Raw genomic sequence first — 17,666 nt, 5'->3', positions numbered from 1 at the left:
ATCCAGCCCCAGGGTCAGGCTCTGCACGGACAGTGTGGAGTCTGCTTGGGATTCTCTCTCTCCCTCTCTCTGCCCGTTCCCCCCAACTCGTGCACTCACTCGCGCTGTCTCTCAAAATAATAAACGTTGAAAAGAATATTAGGAAAAATGTAATTAAAAAAATAAACCTTTTATTTTGAGGTAACTATAGATTATAATTGCTCTGTAAGGAATAATACAGAGACCCCATGTACCCTTCTCCCGGTGCCCGCGGTGAGAAGATACTGTCGCTCTGGAGCACGGTGTCATGACCAGGATGGTGACACTGACACGGTCCAGATGCAGAATGTCTCCATCACCACAGGGATGCCTCGTGGCGCCTTTTTACAGCCACGCTTGTCTCCCCCGCTTGGCCCCTGTCCACCGCTGCCCTTTTTCCTCCCTTTCCATAATTGTGTTATTCCAAGTAGGTTACATAGATGGAATCGGAACAGGGAGACTGGCCTTTTCCCTCCAGCAGCATTCTCCACAGATTCCTGCAGGCGCCCTCCTGTCAGCAGCCCCCTCACATTATCAGTGGGCCACACTGTACCGGCACCTGCTTTCCTCAGTGATGCTTCGCTTACCGTTCGTGCAGCTTCTCTGAAGAGGTCCTCTGCCTGTTTGTTTGTTTGAAGTTGTATTTATTTTGAGAGAGGGAGGAAAGAGCAGGAGAGGGGCAGAGAGAGGGAATCCCAAGCAGCCTCCACGCTGTCAGCGCGGAGCCCGACGTGGGGTTCCGTCTCATGGTGGCGGGGTCATGACTTGAGCCGAAATCAAGAGTCGGATACTTAACGGCCTGAGCCACCCAGTTTTAGAAAACACTCACTTTGTGCATATTCCTGTGTCAGATTCTTCTCAGTCTTCTTTTTTGTTCCAGAAGGAAAAAAAAAGTTTAACAATGGTGCTGTACATCTCGGGGATCATACTGATTATATATCACTTTTGCAGTGTTCCCTGGTTTTAAAGGTCACCACCATATGATCTACGATTTTGTCTTATGTTTTGTTTCCTCTCAATGCTGTATTTTATATATATATATTTTTTTTTTTAGTAAAGTTTGAGAGAGAGTGTGCATGCGTGCATGCCAGTGGGGAGGGGCAGTGAGAAAGGGGAGAGGGAGGATCCCAAACAGGCTCCATGCTGTCAGCCCAGAGCCAGACTCAAGGCTCAAACTCACGAACCATGAGTCGATGCCGTATTACAAATGTCTTCAATAAGGTTGCATGATCTTCATAATAGAGGATTTTCTACATTTTTGTAAAGAGAGTAAACCCATCCTCCATCACAATTACAATAACAGTTGCTTTGGGGCGCCTGGGTGGCTCAGTCAGTTAAGCATCCGACTTCGGCTCTGGTCATGATCTCACGGTCTGTGAGTTCGAGCCCCACGTCAGGCTCTGCGCTGACAGCTCAGAGCCTGGAGCCTGCTTTGGATTCCGTGTCTCCCTCTCTCTCTTCCCCTCCCCTGCTCATGCTCTCTTTCTCTCAAAAATAAACATTAAAAATAAATCTTTAAAAAACCCTAATTTTTCAAAAAGATTAATAATAACAATTACATTATTTCCTGCCAATCTGTTTTCTTGTGTGTGTCCACTAGACTTCTCCAACATCATTCTTACTAGTTGTATAAGATATCATCGTACAGCTGCACCATAACCTGCTTCACCATCACGGAACAGTTAGATTATTTCCCCTTTTCCTTCTCCCTCCCATCAACAGTCATGATCAACCTTGTATATAAATCTTTGTCTGAATCCCTTAGAACAGAGTCCTAGAATTGAAATTAGTAGGTCAAAAGAGATGAACATTTTTGAGCTTCTTCACATCAGTTGCCAAGTCGCCCTCCAAAAAGCTTGAATCCCTAGCAAAGGGAGAATTCTCACCTCCCACCGTCCTCGGCAGTACTGGTGAAAACCACGTAAAAAAATCTTTGCTAGTGGCTGGCGCTGTTTTCTCTAAATCGCCCGTAGGTAAAAATGCCAAGACAATGCTAGGATTGGGCAGAGATAGAGTCTGAAACCCCAGGACAGCACAGTGCTGTGCTGGGGCCACACTCACGGGGTGTCGATGTTCCCTGTTGACAGTGGAGCTGTGGGGGTGGGAGCTGCTCAGCTCGCTAACCGCTACCTATCTTCCCTTCACGTCTAACGCAGACCCGTGCTGGCGATCGTGGAGGTGGACGTGCAAGAAGTCGATGTGGGTGCTCGGGAGAGGGTGTTCCAGGAAGTGTCCTCTTTCCAGGGCCCCCTGGATGCTACCGTCATAGTCAACCTTCAGTCACCAACCGTAGAAGAGAAAAACGAGTTTCCTGAGGATGTGCGCACAGAACTCATGCAGACATTGGGCAATTATGGGACCATTGTTCTTGTCCGGTAAGTACTGCCCTGGCTGGCACGGGGTCCCACGTGCACGTCACGTACATGCCAGCCCCGTTGAGCTGCCGCGTTGCACTTGGCATTGACTTGGCTCAACTCATTTATTCCAGGGTCAACCAAGGGCAGATGCTGGTGACTTTTGCAGACAGTCACTCAGCTCTCAGCGTCCTGGACGTGGATGGTATGAAGGTGAGTCGTGCGTGGTCAGCTGTGCCACGGGGGCTGCGTACTCCCCAGGGTTTTCTTGTGCTTTTGCATGGCCATGGCATCTCCTCACCGTGTCTCTAGACGTGGGCGCTGCATGAGCTAGTACTCTTCCTTCCAGTATCTATTTCTGGTGAGGGATCTGATGTCCATCCCTGGCCACTTGCAGAATTTGGGAGAAAGAGCAAGTTCTCGAGCACAGATCCCGCTGAGTCACCGGGTCTGTCTTGGCTCACACCTGCACATGGGAGAGCGTTGCAATCCTTCTCCCCGCGTATTTCGGAATATGCCGCGTACAGGTGGTTTCCATTTTGGTAATATCCTGGTTCGACGTTCACATGGAATGAAAAGCCAAAGATGATAATTCCACTTTTATTTAGACCATATGTGAGCTGTGCTGATCTTCCCTGAGGTCTAGACCCTCGATTTTTCTTGGTAAAACAGGAAGGTCGGCCTGCTCCTGATGCCCGAGTTTGAGCAAGGAAAAGTTTGAAAGGAAAGAGAGTTCTGACGTCTCCGTTTACTCTCGGCTGGTCGCCCTGTCCTCACAGGTGAAGGGCAGAGCAGTGAAGATCCGACCAAAGACCAAGGACTGGCTGAAGGGTTGGCAGGAGGAGATCATCCGAAAGCGGGATAGCATGGCCTCCGTGTCTCCAACCGCCAATTCCTGTTTGCTGGAGGAGAACTTTGACTTCACAAGCTTGGACTATGAGTCAGAGGGTGAGTATAGTCCCTACAAGACTTCTTTGGTGACTGTGGCGAGGTGGGCAGGCCAGATGTTCCGGCAGCCAGCATGAGATTTTCAAGACCCCCTTCTAACGCCCTGTCCGTAAAGGTTACCGAGAGTCCTTGAAGTGCAAGCGTGCTCGCCCACGTGGCAAGCTGGGCAGTGTGCGTGTCTAGGGGTGATGCGGGAACTGGTAGCTGAGACCCGCGGCCATCCCGAATTACACTGAAAACAGTGGCTTTGAGGCTGTCAGTGCTGTGGCCTCGGTCCCGTGTCCCGGTGTGAATGGAATCGGGGTCCCGTACCTGCTGACCCGGGCCTGGGGCAGGCGTCCTGATGCTGAGCCACAAGCCCGGATGTTGAAACAGACCCACTGCCGAGAGACTGTGCCAGTCACCCTAATTGTGTGCTGTGACGTTTCCTTCCCCAAGGGGACATTCTCGAAGATGACGAAGACTACTTGGTGGATGAGCTAAGTCAGCCTGTGGTCTCAGACGGTGAGACGGCAGGGGACTACCTTTCCGAAGCCCCCAGCTGCACAGCAGCGGTGCCTGCCGACACGTCACCTGCACTCACTAAAAAGACGCGGCACCCGACCTACAAAGGTAGCTTGGCCCTGGCATTGAGTTCGTTCTTTCCCTCAGCAGCAGGGCATTGAATGATGCCACCAGTCAAGTGCCCACACCCACGAAAGGGCTAAAACAAACAAACAGGTCATAGCAAGTGGTGGAAACTGGGCCCTGGGCCTGTATCCAGCTACCACCACACTGATTTTCTCTAGTGCTTTTTATTTTATTTTATTTTATTTTATTTTATTTTAATTTTATTTATTTTTTTACAACTGGTACCCTTATAACACACCAGATTCATGTTAATTCCCATTTCCTCTGTATGTTTAAATGGCCACAGCTCTAAACTGGTTTTACACTTGTAATTTCGTTTCTCCTCTCCAAAACTTTCCTGTTTCAATCCCGTAAGAGACATAGGCATTTCTTTTTACTGAAGTATAATTGACCGCAAAGAAAGTATAGTTGACAGATGACGTTATATTCGTTTCGGGCGAACAACATGGTGACTCCGTAATTCCGTACATTCCGCAATAGTTGCCACAGTGAGTGCAGTTACCGTCTGTCAGTGTGTGTTAAAGCAATGTTATTGACTATATTCCCTATGCTATACTTCTCATCTCTGTGACTGACTTATTTTATAAGCGGAAGTTTGTACCTCTTAATCCCCTTCACCTATTTCGCCCGTTCCCCACCCCCCACCCCCACCGCCGAGTCAACTGGTTTCGTAGATGTATGAGTCAGTTTCTGGGGGGTTTTCTTTTGCTGTTGTTTGTCTGTTTTGTCTTTTAGATTCCACATATAAGTGAAATCATATGGTATTTGTCTTTCTATGTGTGATTTATTTCACTTAGCGAGATGCTCTCTAGGTCCGTACGGTATCTAGGTCCTGAGTGCTGGTGTGTGGTTACACTTATATAATATGTTACTGCACACTAACACGATAATTAGCATCATTCTGTCATTTTAGGCTGAAGCAGAGAGGGACTGGAAGTCCTCCAGATTGAACTGCAAAGCCCTAGGTTATATAGTGCAACGGCCCTTTTGAGTAAGTTTAAAAACCCTCTGGTGTTACGTGAGCTGGGAAGTAGGGTAGTTCATGCTCCAGCCTCAGACTGTCAGGAGTATCACCCACGGCCACAAGTGCCTTCTAGCTGTGGGTCACTGTACCTCCCGCACTGGAGGACCACTGTGCCCGGCGGGTCCAGGACCCTAGCAGGTGTCAGGCCCCTGTAAGCTGGGACTGAGAATACAGAACGGGGTGAAAGTGAATTGAGATGCCTCCCAGGGAAGATAATTTGCCAAGAGAGGTGCAGACACCCTAAAGCCCCTTTGATTGGACAGTAGGCCCCAAAGTTGGTTAGTAGCCTGCCTGCATTGAACCATCAGAAGCTTTTAAACTTCCAGGCTGCTGAGCCCCATCAAGGAGCTGTGGATTTGGCAGGGGTGGGCTGGGACCCTGGAAATCTGGCATCTCATCAAGCTCCCTGGGTGACTGAGCACACAGCTGGGTTTGGGGTCTGCTGCCCAATATGGAGGCAGCAGACTTTGTCCATGCATCGAGGTGGTTCTATGCACCCCACATCCGGAGGGCTCCTGCCCTGGAGCCAAAGTGGCTGAAGGGATGTGCCCTTCAGACAGGAAATGGTCCCTTTCTTCAGGGGTGGCCGTCATTTAGGAAGCCTCCCAAGGGGAGGGCATGTATGAGCATAAAGGCCTCTTTGAATGAAAAATTAGCAGAGCAGGGGAGCCTGGGAGGCTCAGTCAGTTAAGCGTCCAACTTCAGCTCAGGTCGTGATTCCACAGTTCGTGAATTCAAGCCTCGCGTTGGGCTCTGTGCTGACAGCTCAGAGCCTGGAGCCTCCTTTGGATGTTGTGTCTCCCTCTCTCTCGGCCCCTCTCCTGCTCATGCTCTGTCTCTGTCTCTCAAAAATAAATAAGCATTTAAAAAATTAAAAAAAAAAATTAGAGCAGCATGGCGCCTTGTGGGCATCAAGAGGGCCTGTCCTCAACGCTGTGGGTGATCAGGCATTCCCATTAGAAGGAGAAACCCTGCTTCTCCCCAGCACCAACCTCAAACAGCCATGAGTTTGAGCTGTTGGACATGTGAGGGGTGGAATGTCTAGGCCAAAATGAAGTTAACTGGGCTGTGTTGTAGTGTGGGAAAAAAGATCTGAAAGTGTCCTGAACTTATGTTAATAAATATACATGTAATAAAACCAAAGCAGTCACCTCCTCACGCCCCTCCTAGTCTTCAAAGGTTATTTGCAGGACAAGCCAGGAGGGTGAACACCTGTGAGGTAGCTGGCGGTGGGCTATGGGACTTGGAACATGATGGGTGAGCAGGGATTCTCCGTACGGGGAGCTTGTCACAGGATGGCAGAGAGCGTGGTCAGCTTCCCAAACAGCTGTCCTGTGTTCGAGTGAGGAATTAAGACCGAGGGGCTCTGTTCTTCCGATGGTCTCCTCTAGTCTGTGTGAGAGCCTCCTTTGTTTTTTCAGGAGGAAACACACCTACACTTGGAAATATTTCCGTGTCCCTCGCGTCTGGACGAGAAGTCTTGTCCACGGTTCCTATCTCATGTTCCACGCAGGCATTGGGTGGCCCTCCCTCCCCTGCCCCTCGCGCCAGCAGAGAGGGGTGTCCTGTCCTCGGGAGGCCCTCCTGCACCATCAGCTCGGCACAGACCCGCGTCTGAGCCCCGACTCCCCTCACCCGCATTCCGCCGTGTCCTCCAGATGATGCTGACCTGGCCGAGCTCGCGCAGGAGCTGGAAGCAGCCGGGGATTTCCGCCACCGTTCTCCAAGCAGGTCTCTGTCGGTTCCCACTAGGCCTCGGCCACCTCACCCACCGCGGAGACCCCCCCCTCCAAGTAAGACTTCGCGGCTTTTGGCTTACACCGTGCCTGCTGGGAATAACCGCCTGTGGCCTGCTACTCAGCACCTCCCTCTGAGTCCGCTGCTGCCTCACCCGGGCCCCCGCGCCTTCCCCGCCTCAGGCTCCTTTCTGTCTTGGTGTCAGAGATGGCCGTGTTTCTCGTGGGAAACTATGTGAATCTTTGACGAAGCTGTTCACTCTCCTGTAGCTGCGGTTCGCTTTAAGGCGCTTTCTGTTTGAGACAGTAGAGAACGGAAAGTTGAGGCGACCGCTGAGCCGCTGAGCGAGGACCTTCCAGCACCTTCCTCCCCACTCCTGCAGAAGCGGCCTTCTGTCCGCGCCTGCTGCCCGCCCTCTCCCTGCTTCCCGGGGTTCCAGTAAGCCCAGACGCCCAACACTCCAGGCGACCTCAGGGCCGCCTCAAACCGGGCGTCCTGTCTTCTGCAGGCCCGGGCCTGTGGCCTCCAGCATCCGGCCACCTGAGGACAGGCCCTTCCCCGTGAGCCCCAGGAAAGTGCACCTCTTCCTGCTCCCCAGAACCAGTGCTTGGCCCTCAAGCTTTTCCTCAACAACCTGCAGAGATATTTGTGGTGTGCTTTTGAGCACCTTCTGTTTTACCTCTACTGTTTACTTCTCTCCTCACCCCAAACGTGTCGCAGTCAGACACCGGGATTTTCCTCAGGCTTTACTTTCCATTTAGGTTTACCTTGGCTTACGTCACAAGAGTGATGGATGGTGAGCCAGAAGCACATGATTTTTTATGCGTATTCTTTACTTTTCTGAGTTAACACTCAGAGAATAAAATACTACATAAATAAAATTTAGGTCATATTGTGGAAATTTTACCAAAATAGATAAATACAGAACTTTTAAAAATTCACTTGGCTGTCCACAGATAACAGTTGTTAATCACAACGTTTCCAGCCTTTTTCCAAATATTTGTATCTATACCTACCTACATTTATTTATTTTTTCACAAAATTGGCGGCCATTTTTTTGTCTTTCGTCTAATGTCTATGTCATTGAACATTCTAAAACATGATTTCTGAATGACCATAAGTGTAATTTAATGCATTTATTCCTCTGCTTTGGTTTTTTGTTTTTGGTTTTTAGATTTTTGTCCACAAACCACTTTTAAAACTGAGTCCTAATAACTGCAGTGTGTTTTAAACCACTTAAAAATGAATTGGCTTTTATATCAGATTTGAATCCCCCCCCCACCCCCGCACCAGGATGTTAGATTAAAATTTGTGTTCAAATAATATTTCTCCAGAGAATAGTCACAAACTGCTTGAGAATCCAAGGAGAAAGTTAGTATCGACTCTGCGAATGCCCACCAGCCCCCCGGGCTCGGACCCTACGAACGTGTGTGGTTGGCCTGGCTCCCAGCTCGCTGGGACATGGCTCCAAAGCAGCCAGTGACCTCACTGAGATGGGGGCTCTGCCTGGTTGGTTTTCACAGCTGGTTTAATGGTGAAAAAGTCGGCTTCGGACGTGTCCATCTCCTCTGGCACCCACGGGCAGTACTCAATTTTGCAGACGGCAAAACTTCTGCCAGGAGCGCCCCAGCACGCAGTGAGTTCTTTCAGGTTCTGCTCAAAGCAAAGTGGGCCAGCATTCCAAACCCCAGGGGTCTGCCCCGTGGCTCACCTCCAGCCCCTGAGATCAGGCAGGATCACCTCTTCAGTGAATATATAGACTAGTATCTCTTTACCCTCTGCCTGACAGCTCTTTCCCAAACCCATAGTTTAGGTCTTTTATAGGGTTTTCATATGGTTGTAAGAGGGCTAGAGAGAAAATCACGTTTGACGAAAAAAAAAATCCCACGTGTCCCTGTGTGGTGGGACTGTTCCCAGACCCCTCTGCTTCTCTCCCTTCCGAGGCTTGACTTGGACCTTGGTGTGCGTAGACAAGTGCTTGATAGAAGGCAAAATAGGAGAAATTCTGATCAGTTGTCTGGAGAGAAGAGGTAATGGGGCCTCAATTTCGCGGTAAGGGAATGCTAGTGATAACAACAGGGAGGATTGTAGAGGTGGAAAGTTCCAGAAGATGGCAGTGAGCTGTGTAGGAAGACAGTAGGTGGAGGTCAGAGGAATAGAGCACGGGAGGTGAAGCCGGGGTGCTGGGTGGAGGCAGGCTGTGCCAGGAGGGTGCGGCAGCTGGGCCAGATGTCCCGTGTGACGGCAGGGGAGGGAACGAACAGCTAGGCCTCAGCAGTTGATGGTAGTGAAGGCAGGCCGTCAGTGGCAACCCAGAGGTTTGGGTGAAGAGGCAGAAAGGGCACTTTTGAGAAAACGTGGAAGGTGTGTCAAGAATTATGCTGAGCTGCCGAAAAAGTGGCCTCTGATGATGCTTTCTGGCTTTTACCTGGTTAGCAAAGCAGACGGTGGTTTAGCCGCATTGCCAAGACCTGTAACCATCCGGTTGGGGACAGGAGGTCAGGTCTCAGTATTACTGCATTCGTCTCAGAGTACTCCGGGGGGACAGAGGCTTGAGGGATGCGGTCTGGATCGGAGTTTGCGTCTTAACCACCATCTGACGGAGTCCCTTGCATCACACGCTTGTGAACAGATCAGCAGGCAGGGATCAGACCAGGTGAGTCTGTTTGCCTGCCTGTGTTAACATTGCTTTTCTTCTTGACTCTGTCCTGAAGCCCAAAGCCAGGACGGGGATAAGTAAACCCTACAATGTCAAGCAGATCAAAACTACCAATGCCCAGGAGGCAGAAGCAGCCATCCGATGTCTCCTGGAAGCGAGAGGGGGTGAGTGGTCCGCTGGGGTTCTGCTTCTGGTCTTTTCTTTGCCTCTTCCTACTAGAAGGGACCTAGAAGAGAAAGTAACTTCCTTCTTTCTGGAGGCAGTATTAAATGGAAACACCCTTTAGCAACATTTGATAAAACTGAACTGCTAAATTTTATTATCCATTTAAAATTACGTATTTATTTATTTGGTTTATTATTTATTTGGTTTCGGCTCAGGTCATGATCCCAGGGTCATGGGATCGGGCCTATGTCAGGCTCTGCACTGAGCATGGAGGCTGCTTGGGATTCTCTCTGTCTCCTTCTGCCCTCTCCCCTGCTGGTGTTTTCTCTCTCTCTCAAGTAACAACAATAATAATAATAAATAATTGTACAGATGTAACCAACCACCCACATGACCATCAACTGATGAGTGGGTAAGATGTAGTGTAACCATATAGTGGAATATTATTCAGCCTTAAAAAGCACTCATACAGGGGCGCCTGCGTGGCTCAGTCAGTTGGGTGGCCGACCGGCTCAGGTCATGATCTTGCAGTCTGCGGGTTCGAGCCCTGCATCGGGCTCCATGCTGACAGCTTGGAGCCTGGAGCCTGCTTCGAATTCTGTGTCTCCCTCTCTCTCTGCTCCTTCCCCATTCGCACTCTCTCTCTTTCTTTCAAAAATGAATAAATGTTAAAAAAAATTGTAGAAAAAAGCACTCATATATATGCTTTATCATGGGTACATCTTAACAATATTATGCTGAGGGAAAGAAGCTAAACACAAAAGGCTTTATATTGTATGATTCCATTTATACAAAGTGTCCAGAATAGGCAAATCTACTCAGACAGAAACATACTAGTTGTTTCCAGGGGCTGGGAGGGGAGAATGGGGGGAGGGGGGCAACTGCTAATGGGGACAGGGTTCCTTTTTGCGGTAATGAGAATGTTCTGGAAAGATAGTGGGGGTAGTTGTACAATTCTAGGAATATACTTAAAAACCCACTAAACTGTGTTCTTAAGAAGGGTGAATTTCATGGCACGTGAATTATATCTCAGTAAAGCTACTTTTTTTAATGGTTTTTTGTTTGTTTGTTTGTTTGTTTGTTTTGTTTTGAGAGAGAGGAAAGGGGCAGAGAGAGAGGGAGACAGAGGATCCGAAGTAGGCTCTGTGCTGAGAGCAGAGCCCAGTGCAGGGCTCGAACCCACGAACTGTGAGATCATGACTTGTGCTGAAGTTGGATGCTTAACTGACTGAGCCACCTGGGCACCCCAATAAAGCTTTTTAAAGAAGTTTTTTATGAATGTGGTGGTTAGGAGAGGTTTGAGGTTCGAAATCTACCTAGGATCCCAACTTGACATTTCCTTGGTTGTGGGCCCTGCAGAGATTTTGAGAAGTTTCAGATTACCTCCCCTGAGAGAAACACACGTACACATAAAACTTTGTGTATAATGCCTGGGCCTCACTGATCCCCCCCCGTGAAGACCAATCCGTGTCGAGAAGGTGAACATGAGAAGCTGGAGGCTAAACCTAGCTGGTTGGTCCTGACATCCCCCCCAAAGATTTTGCTGTGGTTGTTTTTAGAACAAAAAGGAAACACATCACCTGAGTAAATTAGCATTAGCGTGTAGCAGACCGTCTGGCTATTAAATCATGCCGCGCACTGCCCTGTCCTGCCCACGTCACCATCCATACGACCGTATGTTTCAGGCATCCCAGGAGAAGCCGTAAATGCCACAGCCCTGAGGAACCAAGGGACTTCCAAACCAGAGCCCCCAGTAGCGGTGGCCCCGCTCCTGCCCCGTCGGCCTGCACCCAGGGTTCCTGCCATCAAGAAGCCGACCTTGAGGAGGACCGGAAAGGTAAGAACCCGGAGTGAAGTCCCTTACTCCCGAGTAGCTCCAGCGTCTGCTTAGAGGATTCCCGGACACAGCCCCGTCTGTGAGAAACTGCTTGGCCGTCGCTTCCTCCTTCATATCCCCGCCGCGTCGTTGGCTCTAGCCGAGCAGAAAAGCCAGGAATCTGTCACCGCCATGGAGCAGCTTGGAGGTGTCGCGCTTCCCAAACGTTCCGTCTGAGCCCCCAGATGGAGCCGCCGTGGGATGTGCTCCTCCCAGTGCTCCTGTGTTTCCCGCTCGTGTGTATCTGGTCGCACCGTACACACTTGATTTGTGCCAGAAAACCGACAGGGGGTTCCTGGGTTAGCGGTGTCGACGAGCTCGTGGGCGGCTGGGACGCTGGGGCTTCGACGGCTTCTCTTGCCACTTTTCTTGCAGATTGTTTTTTGCTCTCGCTCTCAAGCTTCTCAGCCTCGCTTGCTGCTTCAAAGACATGAGTTTGTCAGGACAGTCGCAGCCCAAAGACTGGCACCTGTAGAGACATCTGGATCTTCCGTTTGATCCCACTGTTCTAGTAACGGGACCCTCGGTAATCCCTTGGCTGGTCATTACAGGGTGACCGCTGCTTTTCCACCTGTGGAAAGTGTGCGTTGTGGCTTTGACGCTTGCTCTGTGTGTCCAGCATCCGTCTGCCTCTCCATCTGCGAGTCACACGTGTCCATCTGCCGGGCCTCCTTAGGGAGCAGACCTCTTTCCTCCTCCTCCTTTCCCCTGTCCCTGTTCTGTCTTGTCTCTGGGAAGCCAGGGCAGAAATGGATTCATTTTCTCAGGCCACTGCACAGGGCTTACAGTAAAAGGCTGGTGGAGAAGGGGTGGTTTTTGCAGTTTGTTTTCTTTTTTTTTTTTTTTTTTTCAACGTTTATTTATTTTTTGGGACAGAGAGAGACAGAGCATGAATGGGGGAGGGGCAGAGAGAGAGGGAGACACAGAATCGGAAACAGGCTCCAGGCTCTGAGCCATCAGCCCAGAGCCTGACGCGGGGCTCGAACTCACGGACCGCGAGATCGTGACCTGGCTGAAGTCGGACGCTTAACCGACTGCGCCACCCAGGCGCCCCGCAGTTTGTTTTCTAGAGAGCCAGAGGACGTGCTGATGCTGACGGTACAAACGGCCCCCGCAGTACGGAAGCTTCCTTTGGCTGCGTGCAGTTCTGCGATCGTTTTGAATTGGGGCCAAGGAAGTGACACTCCCGTGCAAAAATTTCCATCTTCCGTATTTAAAAATCAAAGGCTTGGGGCGCCTGGGTGGTTCAGTCGGTTAAGCATCTGACTTCAGCTCAGGTCATGATCTCGCAGTCCGTGGGTTCGAGCCCTGTGTCGGGCTCTGTGCTGATGGCTCAGAGCCTGGAGCCTGCTTCCGATTCTGTGTCTCCCTCTCTCTCTGACCCTCCCCCGTTCATGCTCTGTCTCTCTCTGTCGCAAAAATAAATAAACGTTAAAAAAAAAAATTTAAAAATCAAAGGCTGAAGGAGCAAGCCAATCCATTAGCCTTTCGGTGAGCTGCACACTGTAAGGGAGGTTCCTTCAGCCTAGCATGGTACACACTGAATTTTCAAAGCCGTGGCCTCAGAAAAGATCGGGGCTTTTTTCTGTTTTTTGGATTTTTTTTTTTTTTTTTTTTTGGAGGTTTGCTTTTAATCAAGGAAGAGCATAACCCCGTTTCTAAGGTAACAGGAAAAAAAAAACCCAAAAAACTTGTGTCAAAATAGTCACTGTGTGGCCCTGGTGTTAAAGCTTCCACTCCTGTTTTGTTGGACCTCCTGGTACTTCATACGTTTCTCCTGTGCCATTTTGTATCTGGTTACATTTGCGCATCCCGGACATTCTCAAATCTTGAATTTGCTGGAATGTCATCTCGGCCCCATCCCTGCTCCCCTGCAGACAGCGTCTGGGTGCTGATTCCTGCTCCCCCAGCGCTGGCCTCTTACTGACTTACACTCTCTGTCCTGCCTTTTCTCAGCCTGAGTCACCGGAAGAACAGTGTGGGCAACAGTCTGTCCATTTCACAATCGGGCCCCCAGAGACCAGCCTTGAAACCCCTCCTCTAGCAGCCGTCCCTCCTGTTCCCAAACCGAGAACACTTCAGCCCAGGAAGGGGACTGACAGGAAGGCAAGTGGGGGGAAGCCGGTGCCCAACGACGCCCCTCCTGCGGCCGGAGCCACCCCGCCACCCCCTCTGGAGGTGCTGCCCCCCGCGCCGCAGGCGCCCCCGAGGAGGAAGAAGTCCGCCCCCGCAGCCTTCCACCTGCAGGTGCTGCAGAGCAACAGCCAGCTTCTCCAGAGCCTCACCTGTAGCAGCAGTGACTGTCCCCCCGCGCCCCGGCCTGACCAGGGCGTGCTCTTTCCACAACCGGCTCATCCTGGCCCCTTGTCTGCTGCTGGTGCCCAAGCGGATGGTACCAAGGAGACACAGCCAGAGGCGGCCTCCCTTCTTGGTGATTACCAGGATCCTTTCTGGAACCTTCTCCACGACACTCACCTGTTGAAGAATGCCTGGCTTTCCAAGAACTCTGACCCACTGGACCCCCGGACTGGGAGCCTTGGAAGAGCACACACAGCTTCGCTGCAAATCAGCGCCTCAGCGGCCGACAACCTGCCACCGGAGCACGGGCCGAACGACTTGGGTCACTGGATGACAATCAGTGACAAGGACAAGAGGACCGTGCTGCAGGTGTTTGACCCGCTGGCAGAAACATGAGCAGGAGGCATGGACCACAGCTCTTTCCGAGAACGTGTGCCTTCTTCCCTCTGGCATCTCTTTCCAGGGCACAGCCCCACACCTTGGCCTCACCCTCCCGGGTCAAAAGAGACCTCTATTTAAAGGCACACTGAAAACACAGTTGTCCTGTCACTCTTGTGTCTCTTATTCAATAAGATAATTATTCAGCCACCAAGATACGTTTTATTCCAGACGTGTGCATTTTAGTTTCCTAGAATCTGGTTAGATTCAGCGTGTAGACTTGAGGAAAGAGAATCTAGCTGATAATGTCCAAGAGTCTCTCTCTCATTGGATTTTAAATGGTTTTTCAATTTATGCGTGTATGTGGGTTTTTTAAATTTTTGTTTGTATCTTACAGATATTGGGAATAACTTTACGGTGAACCACCTGAAGGTTGATCCATAAAACTAAAAGGTGTCTGGGACCATTAAGAGCTATATACCTGGCCTGCTGATACGAGGTTACAAAAAATAGTAATAGTAATGGAAGCCCCCAGTAGATCAACCAAATGAGTATACATTCCTATGAGCCCTTGTGTTTACTTATACACGTGTAAACTGACCCTGATCACGTGAGAAATGGTGTCCCACACGGTTTTGGGTCTGAAGTATATCCCATTTGCTGAACCTGAGCTGAAGCCGGCTGCAGACTCCTTCCCGCATCATGTCTTGGATAGTGCCTGCCCCATAAAGCGCTACAGTCTTGAGCCCACGTGTACTAAACTGGTTTTTATACACTGACTCTTCCCTATGAGAGAAAACCTCGCGGCCTCTTTCTCCTCTTACGTTCCATACCAAGTAAAAGCACAAACCGTGAAAACCCATACCGGCACATGACATTGGTCCTCATTGTTGTATTATGAAGAATATTTATTTTAGCCTGTGCCTCCCTATATAAGAAACCCCAGGGCAGCATTTTTGGGTTTCCTTATCTATCTGTTTATTAGGCTTATTGTTTTTGTCTATACATTTTTCTATACATTTGCAACACCACTTCTTGCCCTAGTCCATCATTTAGAAAGGTATCACCTAAATATTGGTTTACATTTTAAGAATAAGGTTATAAGGTGTAGAATCCGTTTGGAGAGGATACCGTATTTTCGGTAACAAGAAATTCACTGGTGAAATCTTACTGTGCCACATACCATATTTAGGAGTTTTTAAGGCCCTGGAGTCCTACGGCAGTGATTCTGTGTTATCCCTAACGTGACCGGAGAATTCCTGCACTAAATGCTAATGGTTAGGATGGTGATAATCATCCTGCCTGGGGGGTAACCACTCTGTTTTTACCTCTAGGGTTTCAGAATTATTCCTCATTGCCACTATCGGGATACCCTGCAGGTTATTTAAATTTGGCGCTCACAACAAAAAGAAAACCACCACATGCATCGCATTTCATCTGAAAACCGATTAGAGAAAAAGGTATTAGTGACCCACAGAGATAAACTGAGAGTATATGTGATTGACCAGTGGTAAAAGATGATGTTTCTGGCCTTAGCTGACGAGGACGTTTTCTGTACTAAGTACTTCATGTCCCGTTACGTCTCGTAAACACAAGTAAACAACATCATTCTTGAAGAGTTAGGGGGAGAAGGGACACAAGATCAGTGAGCGTCCCAGAGAAGTGAAATGATTTGCCGGGATCCACTTTGCTACTGAGGGTACGACTGGGAACGGAATCAAAGATTTCTTAATTCAAATGTTCTTTCCTCTGTCACCTCTTTTTCCCATCAGAAAGGAGGTGAATTTGAAAGCAGGTATGTGTATCACAGCAGTGACTTGCAGTGATGGAAATAGGCCTAATTTTAAGGTTTCTTCTTCTAGATGCAAGTAGCCACAAGTGGGACAGAGAACAGAATTTTAATTAAGAAAGGTGCTCATCACACAGGTGGCTCATAAGAGTCTGACATTAAGTATTAACACAGAATTATGTTGACCTCAGGAGGCAGGTCACAAGAAAAATTATCAGTAGTTTAACATAAAGAATTGAACAAACATTATGTGATAAGAGGTGTTCAAATTTGGTGAACAACGTAGACTGAATTTTGAGGTGATCGTATAGGTAAGGTTCACACACCAATGTTCTCCTTTTAAAAAAGGACAATTGGAATTGCCTTATTTATTTTTTAAATCAGTGCTTGGATAGTTTGTAGGTTCCCTAGGTTCACAGCAGAGTTGGTTGAATAATCTGGACAATGAGCAGCTGCCATCCTGGGGATTTCATCCTGTGGGTTTTTTATTTTTCGTCTTTCTCTGCTCCCATACAGGCCGTGCAGTTTCTTTCATTACTACTCTGTAAGACGGTCCAGTTCACTGCAGAGGATTTGAAGCACAGAACTTTATAATTCCATATTGTCTCTGTGACCCCAACATTATATTCCCTTTTCCAATGTAATTTTCTCCAACATCTTGCCTAATTTTAAAGTTTGTTCCAGTAAATGACTGAAATTAGGACATCTGCCCAAGCAATTCCTGTAAAAGTTTAAAGTTGTTGAAATTCAAGATACAGTAAAATTTTCCTGATACGTAGAAGTACAAACAAAGTAATGCATTAAAACATTCACTTTGTAATAAGCAATTTTCTCAGAAAGCTGCAAAAATTATTTATTGGGTGACTAGTGATTAATAAAAACCCTGTAATGTTTATTTGAAGTGATAATTTGTACTGCAATTATAAAAATGCCTATTAAATATTTTGTTTTGTTTTTTAATTTGGCTTGTTTCTTTGCAGGTGTGGAGAGAACTATGGGATATTTTCTTTGGCTAGCCTTCTATTCTGGATGAAATGTGATTACTGGTTATTCTTCTGAGTTTGGGTCTTGGTGCCTTTTTCAACCATCACATTACGTTGAAAAAACCTCAAATTCATAATATGGTTAAGAATTTATGACTTGAATGTTGCCAGCAGGGACCACTGCAATAATATATGTAATAACCTCATGCTACATTATCTATAAGACTTGAGAGATACAAGAATTCTCTTCTTATAGGATTCCATAACAGCTTCCAAAACCTTAGACTGCTAGGTTGATGTGAGTACATTATTGTGTGGAAGCAGGAAAAAGGGAGCAAACTATGTTCTGTCCAGGTTTGTTCTTAGCTAATTACCACACTAAATATAAATGTTTTCAGATGATTGTCGTGAACAGAAAAATACTGACCATCTCAAAATAGTAAAGTTGGCTAGTCTCTCCTGACCAGTAAGTTCGATATTGAATTCACTTAATCTGAACGCACAGCTCTGTGACTTGGATGGGCAGGAAGGAAACAGCTGGTTACAATGCCTGCCTTTTCCAAGGTGGTGGAAGAGAGATTTGAAACTCACTGTCATATAGGGCAAAGTGTTTATGCCTGTATAATAACCTCTATCTCAGTGAGGTAGGAGAGTACAAATGATAGAAATAATTAATTGTGAACAGAGGTCAAGGAATATTTGAGAGGAGAGGATTAGGAATTTGACAAATAGCAAAGTGGGTCTATGTACATGGAAAAGATGTTAGCTGATGGGAAAGCATTTCAGTGGACTGTAAATGACTGTTTA

General features: G+C 48.3%; 1 protein-coding gene across 5 annotated transcripts in view; it reads left to right on the top strand.

Annotated features, from left to right (window-relative positions):
- SYNJ2 (synaptojanin 2) overlaps window positions 1-16,836 on the top strand; it is a 105,086-nt gene extending 88,250 nt beyond the window's left edge. For 2 of the 5 annotated variants that reach the window (XM_053222032.1, XM_053222035.1), the window contains 9 exons: window positions 2,175-2,393; window positions 2,507-2,585; window positions 3,152-3,320; window positions 3,759-3,932; window positions 6,633-6,767; window positions 8,235-8,347; window positions 9,426-9,534; window positions 11,221-11,372; window positions 13,368-16,836. In XM_053222032.1, the coding sequence (XP_053078007.1) occupies window positions 2,175-2,393; window positions 2,507-2,585; window positions 3,152-3,320; window positions 3,759-3,932; window positions 6,633-6,767; window positions 8,235-8,347; window positions 9,426-9,534; window positions 11,221-11,372; window positions 13,368-14,105 (1,888 nt within the window). In that variant the 3' untranslated portion in view covers window positions 14,106-16,836. The other 3 variants (XM_053222033.1, XM_053222034.1, XM_027056550.2) reach the window with 3 other exon arrangements.
- Window positions 16,837-17,666: the final 830 nt, after the last annotated feature.

Source organism: Acinonyx jubatus, chromosome B2 (assembly GCF_027475565.1).
Source record: "Acinonyx jubatus isolate Ajub_Pintada_27869175 chromosome B2, VMU_Ajub_asm_v1.0, whole genome shotgun sequence".
Lineage (NCBI taxonomy): Eukaryota > Metazoa > Chordata > Mammalia > Carnivora > Felidae > Acinonyx > Acinonyx jubatus.
This window is presented reverse-complemented; position numbering and strand designations above follow the sequence as displayed.